Raw genomic sequence first — 16,703 nt, forward strand, 5'->3', positions numbered from 1 at the left:
AAAGCCTTGGCAGCAGCATAAGGGAGAAAAAAAAAAAAAACCAAACAATTATGGCTTTATAGAATGATAACAAGCTCAGAGGGTCTCCATCTATAATGCTGCTGCCAAAAATTTGATGCAGTTAGAGGGGCTTCAGTGTTTCAAGGAGGGGAAGGCACAGGTCCATTGCCCTTTTAGCTGATAAGCCTCACAAGAGAGCAATGCAACCAGTTCTGGCTGTTCCTTTAAGGGGGACATCAGGCAGCCCAGGTGGCTCAGCGGTTTAGCGCCACCTTGGGCCCAGGGCCTGATCCTGGAGACCAGGGATGGAGTCCCATGTTGGGCTCCCTGCATGGAGCCTGCTTCTCCCTCTGCCTGTGTCTCTGGCTCTCTCTCTCATTCTGTCTCTCATGAATAAATAAATAAAATGTTAAAAAAAATAAGGGGGACATCAGTAGAATTAAAATAGATACATGAGGGAAAAATGGGTACCTGGAGCTGTACCCATGGTGAGAAGTATGGAAATGGCATCTTTCCTCATGTGACTTTGGGAAAGTTACTTAATTTCTGAGTCTCAGTTCCTCAAACAGACCAATTGCAAGGATTAAGTGACCTAACCATGGAAGCACCTAAGACTGAGTAGAAGATCAAATGTAAATCCGATCAAAGGTCAAGGAATAACGGGCATAGTGAGCTTCCTGGTCTTAGAGGTGTTTAAGCAGGGCCAGGAAAACCCTGGTCAGAGATGCTATGGAGGATGTTATGAAGTTATAGGCAGATGACTTCCATAGGCTGTCTGGTTCTGGGTTTCCATTAATACTTTCCTGTATTTTTCAGTTCTTTAGGTGTCTGAGATAGAAGACAAGCCCTCCTTAGCTGCAGAGTCTAAGCCCAGCAACACCCGGGAGCTATTGGGTCTGAGCAGGGGTGTCTACAGGCACAGGCTTTGAAGCTTTTGACAAGTAGAGTGTGTTACCGCTTTCCATCAAAGCCACTTGGGTTGGTATCTCACTTTGCTGAACCCACTGGGTGGGTCTGAGAAATCAGGGAGGCAGGAAAGGCAGGTGTAGCTCAGAGACTCCTCTAGGTTGGCAGGTTTATCACTTGGTTGTCAGGAGAAGGAAAACAAGGGTTTCCCTTACACAAGGTCACAAAGGCCCAGCTGTCTCCATTCTTACCTTCCCCAGTGCTCTGGTGGGGACATGAAAAAGGCATAGTGCATAGTACTGTATACTACTCCCTAAACTGGGTCCCCCTAAACTGGGGACCAGAAGACCTAGCTCTCCTGCTTATAAACCGCATGACTTTGGACAAGTCGTTTGCATTCTCTTTGCCGATGTACAAAACAGAGACAGACATACCAGCCTTATCTGGTATCTATCCTACTATCCTACATGAGCCCTACTATCTCATGTAAGGGTGGTGAGACTCAAAATAATGTCTGTGCTTTGTAAACTGTACGGTGCTAGTCAAAGCAATGATATAAGCAAGCATCATTACTATTATATAAATGATAATAAATATCAATCCAAAGGAATGCAACTCTAATGAAACTCTAGAATTTAATGCATTGATGTAGAAAGTATCGTTGGGTGGCTTCTTGTCACCTGTTACATAGTAGCTCAGTGTGTAGGGGATTCTGGGCTAGGTTATACCATGCCCTCTGTATATCATTGACTTGTTCCAACAAGGCTTGTGAAGATGCAGAAGAGTCATTTTAGAACAGTAAATATTAGCTCTTAAGGTGAATGGACAGGAAATCACTGGTCTAGGAGAGAAACCAAGCCCATGGATGAGGGTTTGTGGGGTCTTGTCAAAGGCACCTTTAATTTGCTACCCTCTGGCTTTCAGCAGACAAGCTGGGAGACAGGAGCCCCTATCTCAGGTCCCAGCAGGATGGAAAGTTGAGGAAGGAAAGACACTGAGTGACTCAACTTTTGAGAGTTGTTGGCCTGTGTCCAGCTGCCCCCACCAAGGAGGAAGGCCTGTGCTTGCTCAGCATATCTGAGACAGGAAATTGAGAAAGGGTCTCAAGGTCTGGCCCCAGGAAAGAGGCCAGGCCAAGCTCCTTGCCTGACATGGCACAGAGCTATTTTGATCAGCTCCCCTAGGCTCTGCTCCCCCGGTCTGGGACCCCAGGGGGAATGAGGCTGCAGGAAGGAATGTGGTTGGGAGGTTGTAGGTTCAGTTGGAGCAAAAGGGACAGCATGTTTTCAGGCACCTTGGGATCTTTCTGAGATCACTCTAGCAGTTACCAGTGCCTACCTTCCTTCCACTGAAAGGTTATAAAAGGTTCCCAAGGATGAGCTCCTCCTCCTCCTTTCATGAAGGAAATTGCTACTCCAAGGGCAGAGCTCATCTCCTGGATTGGGGCCCTCCCACAAGCAGTGACTTCCTAAGGACACAAGAAGTGTCCCACGGGGGCAGTCCACAAGACCTACGGGGGCACTAAGGGCCAGGTCACTCGAGGTCAGAGTGTCAGCTTCAAGTGATTAAAGATGTCCCTTAAAAGTTAAGACGTCCCCAAAATAGTCAGTTTCCCTGAATAGTCTGCTAAGGGATCTGGTCACTAGTGACTTTATCTGAACCTGCCTCAAATCTCCTCACATTTTCAGCTTATGCTCACTGGGGAACAAATTCCCTAAAGCCAGTCCTGCTGTGGGAAGCAGGAAGGCCTTTCATTTGTCCTAAATTTACTTCTTCTTAGCTATGTAAGTCCCTCTTAGTCCCATGATTGGGATCTGAGTCGTGGCCCTTCCCTAACTGCATGGCACTTTAGACCACAATGAAACCCCTCCTTGGTGTTGGTGTCCTTGTACTCAGAGACTTCATCTTTTCAAGCCTCTGTCACTGGAAAGACCTAGCTGAAAATGTTTTGAGTATCTCTTTAGTCCAAAGAACTAATAAAAGGGACTGGGGGAATGTCCCACCAGAGGCCAGAGGCTGCAGATTTATGGACCTCAGCCCCTCAATTTTGAAGTCTCATCACTGCCATTTCCAGGTCTGTGGCTACCACACAGCATACTAGATCTGGAAGATTTTATGCTACCTGCTCCAACAGCCCTAGCCCGCAGCCCACCCTTTTACCATATCCCTGACAAATGGCTCATCTTGCCTCTGAATAAACACCAGCAATGATGTGGCAGGCACACACCACTTCCCAGAGCAGCCTTTTTCTCTCCTAGTGTTAGAGAATTTACTCCTGTCTTTTGTCAGGTTAGCTTTTTGGCACCAGTTCTCTCCCATTACAGCCATAAGGGCACTGATGGTACTAAATCATGGGCTTCTTGAGGCTATTGCTATTCAACTGGAGCTCCTTTAACTTTTACTCAAAGGTTTGCCCAAATGTCTCAACCTCCTGGTTATTTCCTCTGAGCACATTCCAGTTAGAGTCAGAGGTTGTCCATGTTATACTGTGGCCCTCAGACTGCAAACAACATTGCAAGTGTGATCTGATCAGCTCACAGTAGGGGAAGAGGCTCGGCTTCCTCCTGGATACCACATGTGTACAAATGCCTCCAAAGACCGAGTCTTAGGATCATTCCTCATGGGAATAACCCACAAGCCAAATAGAAAGCCCGTTGGTGCCTGAAATCCTTGCATTAGCAATTCAGCCCTTTGACTCTGAAAGAATTTATAGGAAAATAATAAAAATGGAAGCAGTATGATTGGAAATTTAAAAAGATGAACACATGGAGAGCCCCAGGATGACACCTCTACTGGCATGACCTGAAAACTTTGTCTACCTGAAGTTCTCTTCCTGATTCCCAAGCCTCAGGAACAGCATATATTTCTCTAGAGCCCTGGATTATAAGGCCCAGCTCAGACCCAGAAGGCAGACCCCAGGGGTCAGTGAATGTGTGTGGGGGATGGGAGAACAGGGCCTGCAGGGAGGTTATATAGCCTGGAGGCTTTGGCCATCACTGGCCACCAGGTGTCACTGCCACCTTGAAAACAGTCTCCTTGAAGCACTTCAGAGCCAACAATTGCCCTGGCCAATTCTTAGGGCAGCTCCGAAGCTGACAGTCCAGTCAGGCTGAGACCATGTATGTTGTCATTAGCCAGATAAGGCTTTCCCACTCACCTCCCTACTTTCAGCAACACAGCCAGTGCCTCTTAGAAACCCACCCTATCCCTTTGAACTGGGCACAGCAGCTAGCCTGGGCCCACTCCAATGACTTTGCTCTTTGTTTTCTATAATTAATCCATCTTGGGCTAGGTGCCTGACTGACAAGGAGACAAGTTGGGCCCTCTACTAATCTCCCCCTCAGCCTCCTTTACGGGCTAGTTCTTCTAGAGTCAAATTAATGAAAGCTGTAAGGATGGGACTGCAGACAAAGAGAGAAAGAGAACGGTAGATAAATGGCTAGTCATTGCCTGTCTTGGTCTTGACCTAGAATACTGGGCAAGAAGTAGCTCTTAGGGCTTGTGACTCAGGCCAGAAGCTCTTTCAGCCTGAGCTGCCAGAGCCACAGAAGAAAGAGGCCAAAAAGAGGGACTTGACAATGAGGAATGCTATGTGATTTAGTGACAGCAGCTAAGGGCTCAGTGCATATCATGCAGAATTCTGGCTGGGACCCAGGTAATATTCCTTGGTTCATATCCCTTCCATATGCACACCACCAAAATCGCTCATAAGATCCTGACACCAATTCCAAAATGCTGTAAGGGCTGTTAAAGACAGTTATTCCATCTGGAAATTCATTCAACAAATATGTGCTACAATGCCTTATCTAGGGGAGGAGAAGAGGAATGGTTTGTCTGGATAGGAGGAATATTTTAATCACTGTCATTTGCATAGGAGTGCTATCACATGATGATAATAAAAAAGTAGCCAGACTTAGTTTTGTTATTGTTGTTTAACTCTCCTACTGACTGCACTTGTCTAAATCACTCTCACCCACCCTTCCTTAGTATACCCATGATATATTCAATGGCTACCAGGTGCTAGCTACTCTGCAGACCCTAGAGGTAGTGAAGAGACCCCTACTCTCCAGATGCTTACATTCTACTGGAAGAGCCAAAGAAATGGACTGATGGGAATGATTTTAGCTGATAGCAAGTGCTATGCAGGAAATTAAAGAAGCAGGGGTGGTAGCCAGTGATTTGGATCCAAACTTTGGACTGGATAGCTGAGGAAATTTCAGTTATATTCTCATGAGGAGCCAGCCATGCAAAAACAAAAGGAAGGGCATTTCAGAGAGAGGACACAGCTCATATAAAGACCTTACCAGTGAGGAAGAGCTAGGATGGTATGAAGGCAAAGAGGTAGGTAAGAGTGCCTATATGAATTGTTTGGAGAAATTAGAAGGAAGGACAAATTTAGGGGGAAAAAGTTCTGCTTTAGCCATGTTATATTTAGGATGCCTTTAGACATGTAAATAAAGATGTCAAGCAAGAGTTAGAAATGTGAATCTGGAGTTCAAGGAGTGGTCAGGGCAGGAAATAGATATGGTCTGGTTGAGATCACCAAGGAATATACACAGACCAAGTTCTAGGGCACTGACATTTGGAGGTTTAGCAGAAGTGGAGGGGCCAGCAAAGGAGGTGAGAAGGAGAAACCAATGAGGTAGAATGAAAACTAGGCAAGAACAGGATCACTGAGGCCTAGAAAGGAAAGTGTTTCAAGAAGGAGGGAGTGTGGGAAATTGTATCAAGGCTACTGAGAAGTCTTGTAAGATAAGGAGATGGAAAGATGAGAACTAGGTGACAAGGAGTCACTTTGACATGAGCAATTTCAGTAGGACGGTGGGATTGGCTTTTACTTTATTTTTCTAAATGGGAGATGTTTGTGGGTGGATGTGATAATTGTCTAGAAAAGAAGAAACTGATGATGGAGAAGAGAGAGATAACTTGAAAGCAAAAAGGACACTCATGGACCATGGGCCTTAGAAGAGATTCATGTGGCTAAAGATGCAAATAAACTGGCAGATGTAATAGTGGCAATATGAAAACAATCTGGTTTGACAGCTCCATGGGCTTGGAGCCAGGATGACTGAAATGTCTCCTCAATCATAACCAGTGGAAATGTGTTATCATTAGGAAGAAATGGAGACCAGTACAGTCATAACCTCAAGCCCAAGTTGCAGTGTTTGGCCAAATGTGACAGACTGTGGTATACTTTCTGTATTTAGGGTGGCCTGGGGTCAAGGCACAAGGTTCAAGAGGACACTAACAGAGAATACAAGAAGGTACCATCTGACGAATGTGAATTTAGTCATGATTTTAATCTAGAATCTAAACAGCTTTAGGACAGGAACTGTATCTCATTCATCATCGTACCCCTAAGTCTGCTTTCTAATTTTAAGCACACACATTGGGCTAGGCCTGTGCTGGTCAGTGGAAATATAGTTGAATAAAGCATAGCCCTCTCAAAATATTTAAGAGACATTTGTTAATTTAATTTAATCATGTCCTTAGTAAAGACTTTGCCCAAAGATATATCTGGCCTTTGTACCCCCACTCCTGGGAGAGAAGTCTAAATTCTTGGAATTTCCTGAGTGATAGGAGTGTCTTTGTTATTTGTGGTGAGAGCCCCTCAGACCACACATGATAATAAATGCTGATGAGGTGACTCACAGTGGTCCCTGAGGCCACATGGTATTAACCTGACTTCCAGGGATGGGGATACTGGAGACCAATTTCAAGCAGGTGATCAATCAATCAAGCAAGCCTACGACCTGAAAACCAATGAAAGCTGTGAATACTGAATCTCGGATGCGCTTCCCTGATTGGCAGCATGTGTACTGTCACATATGGACACAGGAATGTTAGGACAGTGGAATCTTCATGTTTGGAACACTTCCAGACTCTGTCCTATGCATTTTCATTTGGTTAATTTTGATCCATACCCTTTCCTATTATGCACCTGGGAGTACAACAGTTTGCGGTAAGTTATGTGAGTCCTTCCCAAGAATTCTTGGGAACTCTCTAAACTCTATTGGTGTCAGGAGTGAGGAGTGAGTCTTGTGGAGAACTGTACTGTCAGACTTTGCAGTTGGGCAGACTCCAGGTTTCACGTGACCTTAGAATTGAAAGGGATCTAGATATCATCTGATTCAACCTAATTCTATAAGGCAAGGAACCAGAGGTCTAGAAATGGGGAATGACTTACCAAGGTCACATACTTTTATGATAAAGTACAACTAACTCCCACATGTTCTGACTCCCAGCACAGGGTGCTTTCCACAATATCCTGTTGTAGCTTTGAATGTGAGCTTGAGCAGAGAAAAAGCTTATCCTTGAGTCAGTCTGGCTTTTACTATGAGGGATTTTTGCAGGAGCCCCTATATTTAGGAAAGCTCATTACTTAATATGTTTATGACTTGATTCTGATATTTTCTAGATTTTTTCTTGAGAATATTTAGGTTGCAATATGTAATGCCTGCAAAGTAAGGGGCTTGTATCAAAGAAGAGCTAATGCTTTCCTGGGGTGCAAAGGGTTTTTTTGTGATTTCTCTTTGTTACTGAACTTTTATGCTTCAGATGTCATTTCTGTATAATTTAAATTTCATTGCTAGAAGACATCTTAGCAGGGTTTTGTTGTTGTTCAGTCCTTCATTTTACACATGAAGATGCTGAGGCACAGAAATAGGAAGATATCTACCCAAGTCACTTGGTAAGTCAGTGGCAAGGACAAGGCTGAACTCAGGTCTCCTCTCCATTCTAGTTCAAAATGACTTCACTATAGAAGGTCTAGATAGTTTTGCACAGGTCTATTTATAAAAGTACTTAAGGGATCCTCACAAAATCCCAGAACAGCCCCCACCCCTTTTTTTAATCTCACCTGGGTAGAGCATTGGACTTACTCTGTCATAAGTTCTTTAAGCTGCAACCAGATATTCTCTGTATTTCTCAGGGCTAAAGGGAAGAAGGGGGATACCTGCCACTCTTCCTCTAGGGCAGTGACAAGCAACAATCTGTAAATCCCTAAACTTTACAAAATCATAAAATCTAACCACAGATCTGATATTTTTTTAACCAGGAATATCTTTTTAAATCACCTCTAGTTAAGTATAACATTTAAATAATGGGCTTGTATCTCTAACAAACAATTAATCTTTGTTCTCTTAATTGCCCCCACTGTAATTCTCTGGTGACTAACATTCCTGACATACAGAAACAGTTTCTTAAATTTGCCCAGAGGTTTGACACATGTGACACCAGCTATACAGGGTATAAAACACCCATAAGAGCTAATGTATGATAGCATCCCACAGCAGGGGACTACTCTCAAGTTGGATACCCAGAGTAAGTCTACTAGCCCAGAAGCTCCATTATGCAGCATGAGTAAGGTTAGCAGTATTCTACTCAAAGAAATTTTCACAGTTCAAAAGGTATTTAGATCTCATATTATAGGTGGAGAAACTGAGATCCAGAGAAAGAAATTACTTACAAATTATCACAGTTTTATTTTAATAATTTCTTTTTAAAAAGATTTATTTATTTATTTATTTCAGAGAGAGGGGGGAGGAAGAAGGACAGGGAGAGAGAGCAGATTCCCCAGGACCCCAGGATCATGAACTGAGGTGAAATCAAGAGTTAGACACTAAACCAACTAAGTCATTCAGGCTCTCCTATTTTAGCCATTTCTACAGAAATAGTGCTTATATTTTATGTCTCTAGCTTTCTTAAACAACATTTGGAATACTGACTTAAATATAACTGTTTCCTTATGATTCAGGTCCATTATTATGAATATCAACTATCCTCCTATACTATGATTCTTTGACATTCAAGTGATAAGACAAATGTGGGGGGAATTTGCTTCTATGTCAAATAATCCAGTCTGGTTTTTACTGTTTTTTCCCCTCCCCACTCCTTTTCTTCTTTCTTACTAAAGAATTTCCAGAATCCAATTACTTGGCTTCTGGTTGCAGTATAATCCCATTGAGGCACTGATCTTTAGGAAATGAAGCAATGATCTTGAAGCCTGAAGTTGCAGGGAACCCAAGCCCTGAGGCTGCTTACTTACTTAATAACAATAGGTAACCTTTATTGAGCACTTATGATATACTATATATATGCTGTATTTTAGGTGCTTCATTTAATTCTCATAATAACCCTAGGAGAAGGGTGCCATTGTCATTTCTGCTGAGCCACCTATAAGTACTTTATCCAAGATCACAAAGCCAATACATGGAAGGTCCAGGATTCAAATTTAGGTCTCCTTTCAAAACCTGCACTCTGAAATCACTATTCTATTTTACCTTCTTAATTGTTTGAAGTAGGATTTTGAAAGAAAGATTTCTGAGAGCTTTTCATGTACAAGTGATAAAACTTGAGCCCTAGAAAAGGTGGTAACTTCTCCCTAGAGTCACACAGATGTTTAGGGGAACAGCTAGACTAGGACTCAGTTCTTGGATTTTTTGTCCTAAGCTCTTATCACTTCATTATGAAAAAGTTCAGTGTGAAGATAGTTGGGGGTATTTTTGCAAAATGAGTTATCTCCTAGATGAGATTTCAGATGCCCACCCCCTGCTTTTCTCTGTCCCATTCTACAGCCATAGGGCCTCAGCCACAAAAACTTCAATGTGGATTTCCTACCAGGTCTGCAGCTGGGAGACTGTCACTGTGAATGTGATTGGCCATGAGTCACACACCATAGTCAACTGAAAAAAGCTGCCTCTCCCTTAGCAAGGAAAGCAGATTTCTAATTTGAGTTTTACCTTGTCACTCTCTTCCAGAATGAGGGACCTGACCCTCTCTTCTCTCTAGACCAGCAGACTTCTGATAAAGACCCTTCTTTGTCTATAAATGTGGCAGACTCCTCACAGACAGTGAATAGCTGGTGAAAGGACCCAACCTTTTTTGAAGATCTCCCAAGTGGGAGTATCCTAAGGGAAATGGGATCTGGTTCTCCAGAGACTTCAAGTTCAGAGAGGAAATCCAGTAATCTATTTCTGGACAGTTCAATAGCTGATACCGCAGACTGCTAATGAGAAGGCTCCTCCATCCTGGAGCCACAGTGGACCTGGGAATGGTTCTTGGCTCTCCTGTGTCTCTTCCTCTTGCTTACCTGTGGCTGCTGGGTGGTTAAGGGTCTCTGAGGGGACAGAACAGGGGTCCTGGATAGCAGCTGGTTCATCTTGCTAATGACTAGTTCAGTAATGAGTTGTCTGTCTTCCACCTGGTGTTCACCAATAAGTGGCATACTGCAGTCCATGACCTAGTGGAAGATGTAGCCCAGGTTAGGAAAGGGTCTGGAAATATCTTTCAGAATGAGTAGGCATCAGAGATAGGTTGGGGATGAAACCAGTGTTCTTTTCTTGAGCTGGAAGCATGTTCCTTTGCAGAAATAGCACCTCTGTCCCCAACTCCAGCAAACTTTTGCCTTGGGTCCTTTCCCCCAGACTTCACCTAGGCCAGGGCTCAGTGAGACTGAAAAATTGGTAGCTGAAGGTAGCGGTGAAAAGGAGAGAGCATGGAGATAGCATAACTCCAGGGCTCAGAGGTTTGTTGGCAGGGAGAGCAGGAATACATGAAGGTCATTACTTTAACTCTCTAGTTAGGAATAGGCAGTTTTCATCTCCGAGATTTTTCACCCATGCAGTTTCTATCTCCGCACATATTCTACCCATTAAACAACTAGATTTCTGCTTTTGCTCATGACCTGGGATGCCTTCCCTTTTCACTGCCATCCTAATTCTTCCTGTACCTCAAGGTCCAGGTAAATGTTTTCCTCCTTTAGGAATTTTCCACCTAATCAGGATCATAGACTCTATAGTCCAACTCTCATTTATGGATGAGAAAACTGAGTCCCACTGAGAGAGGGGGATATGACTATCTAGAATACTACATGCCAAAGACTACATGCCAAACAGATCATGAAGTAGATTTTGAAGCCCACTTTGGGCTCCTGACACTAATCCTTTGCAAATATCACCAACTCCTGGCAAGGAGCCTTTCCTGCTCCCAGAAGATTGGGCAGGAACATGTGTGAAGGATTCACACTGCTACTGACTTTCCTTTAGTATGGAAAAAGGGAGTCCGTCAAGTTTTGTTAGAGGACCAGGCTGAGTAAAGTATCTCTGAGGCTCAGAGAGATGCTAAGGATATCCTGTATCCAGCAGACCTGAGCTCTAGCCCAGGTTGAGACACTGATTTACTCCATGGCCTTGAGCACATGTCATGGCATTAGGCCCTAGTTTTCTCATCTGGAAAATGAGCAGATTGAACCAAATGATTCCCAAGTCCAGCTTTTGGAGACCAAAAATAGTAAATCATTATAGTCTTCCCAGAGAAATAGCATTAGGTTTGGACCCCAGGAACCCACATCTGGCATCTCTTCCCCATTGGGTGGATCAGCCTAGCTGGTTGGAAACAATAGCTCCCCATTGGTGGAGGTATTTCACTATGCACATCCATTGTTAGTGTTGTCTGGGAACCATCCCCTGGACAGAGAAACTGTAATCTAAATGTAGTTTGGGCCACTCACATAGTTCTGAAGCCAAGGGCCTGGCCTCTAGCCTTGGAGGTTGTCTCTTACTGAGATACTCTTTGTGCCAGACTTACCTCAAAAATGTAGTCTTTTCCATCTTTGCCATGTACAGCTTTGACAGCACAGATGTCCAGGCCACCAAACATCTCAGAGCAGGTGTCCACCCACAGCTTGTACCTGGAAGGGATGGGATGGTGTTCTGAGGCTAGGGTGTTAGCTCATTTCAAGCCTGCTTGCTACTCATGATTCCTTGGTGCCTCCACCTCACCCATCCCTTCACCTCTCCTCCTCCCCTCCCTCTACCCCCACCAAGCATGTTGCCCTCTCTACAGTGTTCTCTCACTTTGTTCTCCAGATTCCACCCATGTTTCCAGGCTCAAAGCAGGTCCCACATACTCTAGGTGGCCTTCGCTATTCCAGTGCAGAGTAACTACTCCTTTCTTTGAGCTTCTACATCATGTCCATTCTATCTTTATAATTTAGCATATAACCAAGTCCTACCTAATCTTGTTACCTGGTTGCTTAGGCCTTTCTGTTCTATCTTGATTAGAGGCTCCTTTTAGGCAGAACTCATTTCTTTCACCTCTTCAACTATGGAGCTGGGCTAGGGAGTGGACTCCTTTGCTCACTCACCTGTCTGACATTGCAATCTGCTCCAGCATTGCAGAGCCGGTGTTTGTCTTCCAATTCCCTGAGATTGACGTCCTCCTGCAATAAGGTGCCACCAGAATAGGACAGGCAGTGAGCCACATCAGCAAGGGGAGGGCATGAGACTTTCCAGAATTTTAGTTCACTGTTAAAATTACTTACCTGCTTCTCGCATAAGTAGCCCAGGCACCTGTCTGCTGAGCCTAGAACCTGGATGCCCTGCCAACCCCTAACCTCAATGTCCTCCTCCTTTCTGTAGTCCAGCCCAGACTGCTGCGGCTCCATGGAGGCTTTCCTGATCTTTTCAATCAGATGAGCACTTGCTCTCCTGAACCTCTAAAGGACTTTGCCTGAACCTCAAAGTCCTGTCTACTTTTCACATTAGTTATTTGAGCTAAGTCTTAAGTCCACAAGTCTGTAAACCACTTGCAGCCTATCCACTTAGTATCTGGGCTGACTTGGCATATACAAACTGAATTCTATTGATCCTGGGAATGCTCTCAGGATTCTTGTGAATATCTCCCCATGGCTTCCTTACTGGCTCATTTATTTGTTTATTCAACAGTTGATTTCTGAGAGTCTACAGTATTTTAACAATATGACTCTGGACAAGTCAGTTAACTTCCTCAGGCTTAAGTTGCCTCATCCATTCAAATGCAGCTGATGGAATCAAGTCACCATCTTCTCTGAAATGCCCTCTGCATCCTCTGCACCCTCTGCACCCTCTCCATCCACAAGCAGGTGTTAAAGTCAACTAGTCTTGAACTAAATTGGAGGTGGATGACCTGGTTTCTGGTCTGGATTCGCCCTTGACTGCCTGGGTGACCATGGGTGAATCACTTCACCTCTCTGAGCCTCTTATCATGAGGTGGTCACAGGATCAATTGATACAGTTTTAAATAAATTGTAAAACACCAAAAATAGGCCTTCTTAATTATTTGTCTTCACTCAGACACAGTCAAGAGGAAGGGGTGGCCTAGAGGACAGAAAAGCCCTGTCACACTACTGACATGTGCTGTCCTTGTTACTTGCTACTGTCTGGAGAGAGGATGCATGTGGTAGTCTCCACCCAGCAGTTCCCAGGAGTACCTTCCCCAGAGGCTGATCTCAGACACTGAGAAACCTAGACATATGGCTAATTTTCAGAGCCCTGAGGCGGCCTAATGAGTCAACTGATGTGGTAATACCAACCCCTCACACTTATACAGTACTGATTGCTTTCCAAGGTTCTTCCTCCACAAACCCTTCACCAGAGCCTCAGTACAAACCCCTATTGTGAGCAGGCTGACATCCTTGCCCCAACTTTATAGACAAGGAGATTAAGACTCAGAAAGGTTAAATGACTTGCCCAATGTTGTGTATACAGTCATATTAGACGTAAGATAGAAAAACGTCCAAGACTCTTGGTTCCCTCATTGTGCTGTGCTTCCCCTATACCCTACTACCTAGTTCAGAAAACATAAACAACTAACAGATGAATGACTTCCAAAATCTGAGTAGTGACACAAAGATAGATCATAATAAAACTAACACTGTCTTCCCAATATTGGTGGTTTATGAGTGTGTCCCTGTGACCAGGCTGGGCTCTTCAACGGTAGGGGCAGAGAGCCACTCATTTCCTGGTCCCCAGAACAGGACCCTGGTACATAATAAGGGCTTGGAAATTTGAGCGAATAATAATGATGTCCTTCAGACTTCACACCTTTCTCTAACAATGAGATGCAGGGCACAGATCCATCCTAGGTTACCTAGGTTGCATGGGAGAGCATCAGGGACACCCAAAAGCCACTCAGTAACAGCTCAACTACCTCTCAGGACTTGTAGGTCATCTGACATCCACAGAGAGAGGCACATTATGGCCTACTGAGAGCAGAGTGGTAACAGTACCCTCTTCCCACCAAACATGGCTGTGTCTGGATCTCCATGGTGAGAGCTAAGGGAGTAAGGAAGACTCTCAAATCTTATCTTGGTTATTGTCAGGTCAATTCTTTCTGAAAGCAAGGGAACAGATAAACGATTGGGAAAGAGGAGCCAAGAGGAGCTGAATATTCCCCTAAATAACTGTCCTTTGCAAATTAAAAAGTAAGTAAATGTTTTCTAAAGCTTCTTTGGCTGCCCACCTTTCATCATTAATAGAGGATTCTCTTTCTTATGCTTCTTTGAAATTGCTTTTGGAAATCCTAGCCTTTAAAAATGAGGTGTCTCCTTTTAAGGATCAAGACACTTTTGCTCCACTGTCATAAGCATTTTGTGTTTATTTAGGGGATTTTACTTTGTTATTTTGTTGTATTTTTTAATTTAGGGGATTGTAAAAGTAAAGGGTAGGAAATCTGCTTTCCTAGGTGCCTACACATACTGATTTTTCTGCTTCTTTTAGCTACTTTTTACAATGGCGTTTTAAATTATCTTATATCGTGTACACTTTTAAATCAATCCTAAATTCCTTTTTGAAGTAGCAAGACTTTAAATAAAAAATTATAAACTTTTAAAAAGTAGCAATCTAGTAAAAAAAAAAAGTAAAAAAAGATTCTATGCTTCAGTTCTGTACAAGGGCTCTTCCCTGAATACTTATTGGGTGCCTCCTCTGTGCCTGCTGCTGCACAAGTTGATGGGGCTGCAGAGATTATTTCACTGTTCCTGCCCAGGGAGCTCTTTAAAGGATAATAGAAATTCCCATGTGTGCAAAGGGCGAAAAGAGAGGTGTGTGCAGAGTTATGACAAGGGAGGGAGGGGCATGGCTCTTAACTAATTCCAGGGGTGGGATTTAGTACAAACACTAACCAGGGGAGACAAGAACAATGGAAATAGATGGACAAGAGAAAGGGAAGCTGTTTAGTCTTAAAGTCTGCTTAAGTGCTGAGCGGCCAAAAACAAATTTGTATGTTAGAATGTTCTTCATTTGTAAAGGAAATACTACCCTATAGGTTTTACAAAGTGAGAGGCTCACATTTCCAAAATTGGAATTGTAAGCTATTTGCATTCTTATGTATATTATAGAAGATTGGGTCATCTTTAAATCTTTTCTTTCTCTAAATTCGAATGGAGGAAACTTAACTTTCCATTCTGGCAAATGGACATAGTTAGGTGGAGAAGTCATCTATTCTCATAACTACTAGGCTTTTAGTGCTGTGGAGTGTTTCCAGGGCTATATATTTTCATTTAGGAGTTCCTTAACCTTTTCTGAATTCTGGCAGCCTGGTGAAGCTTATGGATTCCTTTCAATATATAAAAATATATAAGATATGTAAGTGTATAAAATAAAGTACATAAGATAACAAAGAAACCCAATTATTTAAAATAATTATCAAAATATTAAACAAATCTGCAATTAGTAGAACAATATATTTCTTTGTAAATAACAAAATTATTTTCAGGTACAAATGCAGTGACAGTTCTAGTAACTACCATGATTCCTGAGTAGTGATAAAAATAACTGGTATTTAAAGATACCTGGCGTAACTGTAGTGTGAATCAAAAATCTCTGTGATTACCTTTAGTAACAAAGGCACTTGTGCTGTTGCTACTACAATAGCCTTTTGTGGTTTATAACCGAAGAGATGTCAAATTTCATTTAGAGGCTAGTGAATAAATGAATAATGAAATAAATGAATAAAATAAATATTCATTTTATTTCTCATCTTAGTTAATGGGACCTCCTCTGACTAGAAAGGAACTCAGGCTAGGATTCCCTGACTTGAATGGCACCCTCTCTCTGGTCTCTGCCTTTTGGTCCAGGTGAGGCAAAACTGAGAGTTGGCTGCTACCTGGAGGCTCAGATATTCCACTGGGCTGAGGAGAAAGTGAAGAGTATCTGCTGGGTCCCCAGCCCCACTCACATATAAGCCTTGTAGTTGTTGCCTATCTTCTGGACCCGGATGTCATACTTGGCGTCAATAAAAGGCTCTGCTGTGGCATACGTCTGGGTGAGAGCCACCACACTAGCAATGTCCTGGAAGTCGTAGTGGTTTTCCACTTTGACCTAATGTTGGAGCAAGGCAGAGAGGAAGAAAAGGAGACACACCAATACATACACTGAGAGTCACAAGAGCTCTGAGCCTCTAAACCCATCACGATGTTGTCGATTTGTATGTAAACCTGGATGTCACATCTCCCTAGGACACCCTTCCTCTCTAGTTTCCCCTCCTAGAACTCAGGAGCCACACTTGCTGTAAAGGGCCCAAGAGCCCAAGTGAGTGGCCTGTACTCTGCTTGTTGGAAGAGGTCTGTTTGGGTAACACTCATGGCTTCAGAGAGGCCAAATCATCTCCTTAGAAAGAATTAATGGGGAAAGGAGGCAGAATAATCCATAATAAGGCTCTCTGAAAAGTGCCCTTCTTGGCCTCAACCCCAAAGCATAGCAAACCCTTACCATGGCCTTACCTTGCCCATGCCTGAGTGAGCATGGCCAATCTTCACCACCACAGGGAATGTGGGCAGTGTCAGCTGAAAGCAGAGGAGGAAGGAATGAACTGGTCAGACTGTGCCTCATCTCTGTGGAATCTTACAAGTATTTTTCTTGGTAACACCTTTGGAAGGGTCCTTTAAACAACTAGACCAACTTACTTGGTTTACAAATTAAATAACTGAGGTCTGTAGAGTGACAGTGACCTGCCTAAAGTCATAGCATACTAGTAGC

At 43.4% G+C, this 16,703-nt stretch overlaps 1 protein-coding gene across 1 annotated transcript in view; it reads right to left on the reverse strand.

The window, feature by feature from the left end:
* SYN2 (synapsin II) overlaps positions 1 to 16,703 on the reverse strand; it is a 197,422-nt gene that overhangs the window by 12,263 nt on the left and 168,456 nt on the right. Inside the window, exons 6-10 of the mRNA XM_072720275.1 lie at positions 16,448 to 16,510; positions 15,904 to 16,046; positions 12,053 to 12,127; positions 11,494 to 11,596; positions 9,998 to 10,147 (exon numbers count right to left, since the gene is read on the reverse strand). Of these exons, the coding sequence (XP_072576376.1) occupies positions 9,998 to 10,147; positions 11,494 to 11,596; positions 12,053 to 12,127; positions 15,904 to 16,046; positions 16,448 to 16,510 (534 nt within the window). The remainder of the gene's footprint in view (positions 1 to 9,997; positions 10,148 to 11,493; positions 11,597 to 12,052; positions 12,128 to 15,903; positions 16,047 to 16,447; positions 16,511 to 16,703) is intronic.

Source organism: Vulpes vulpes, chromosome 9 (assembly GCF_048418805.1).
Source record: "Vulpes vulpes isolate BD-2025 chromosome 9, VulVul3, whole genome shotgun sequence".
Classification (NCBI taxonomy): domain Eukaryota; kingdom Metazoa; phylum Chordata; class Mammalia; order Carnivora; family Canidae; genus Vulpes; species Vulpes vulpes.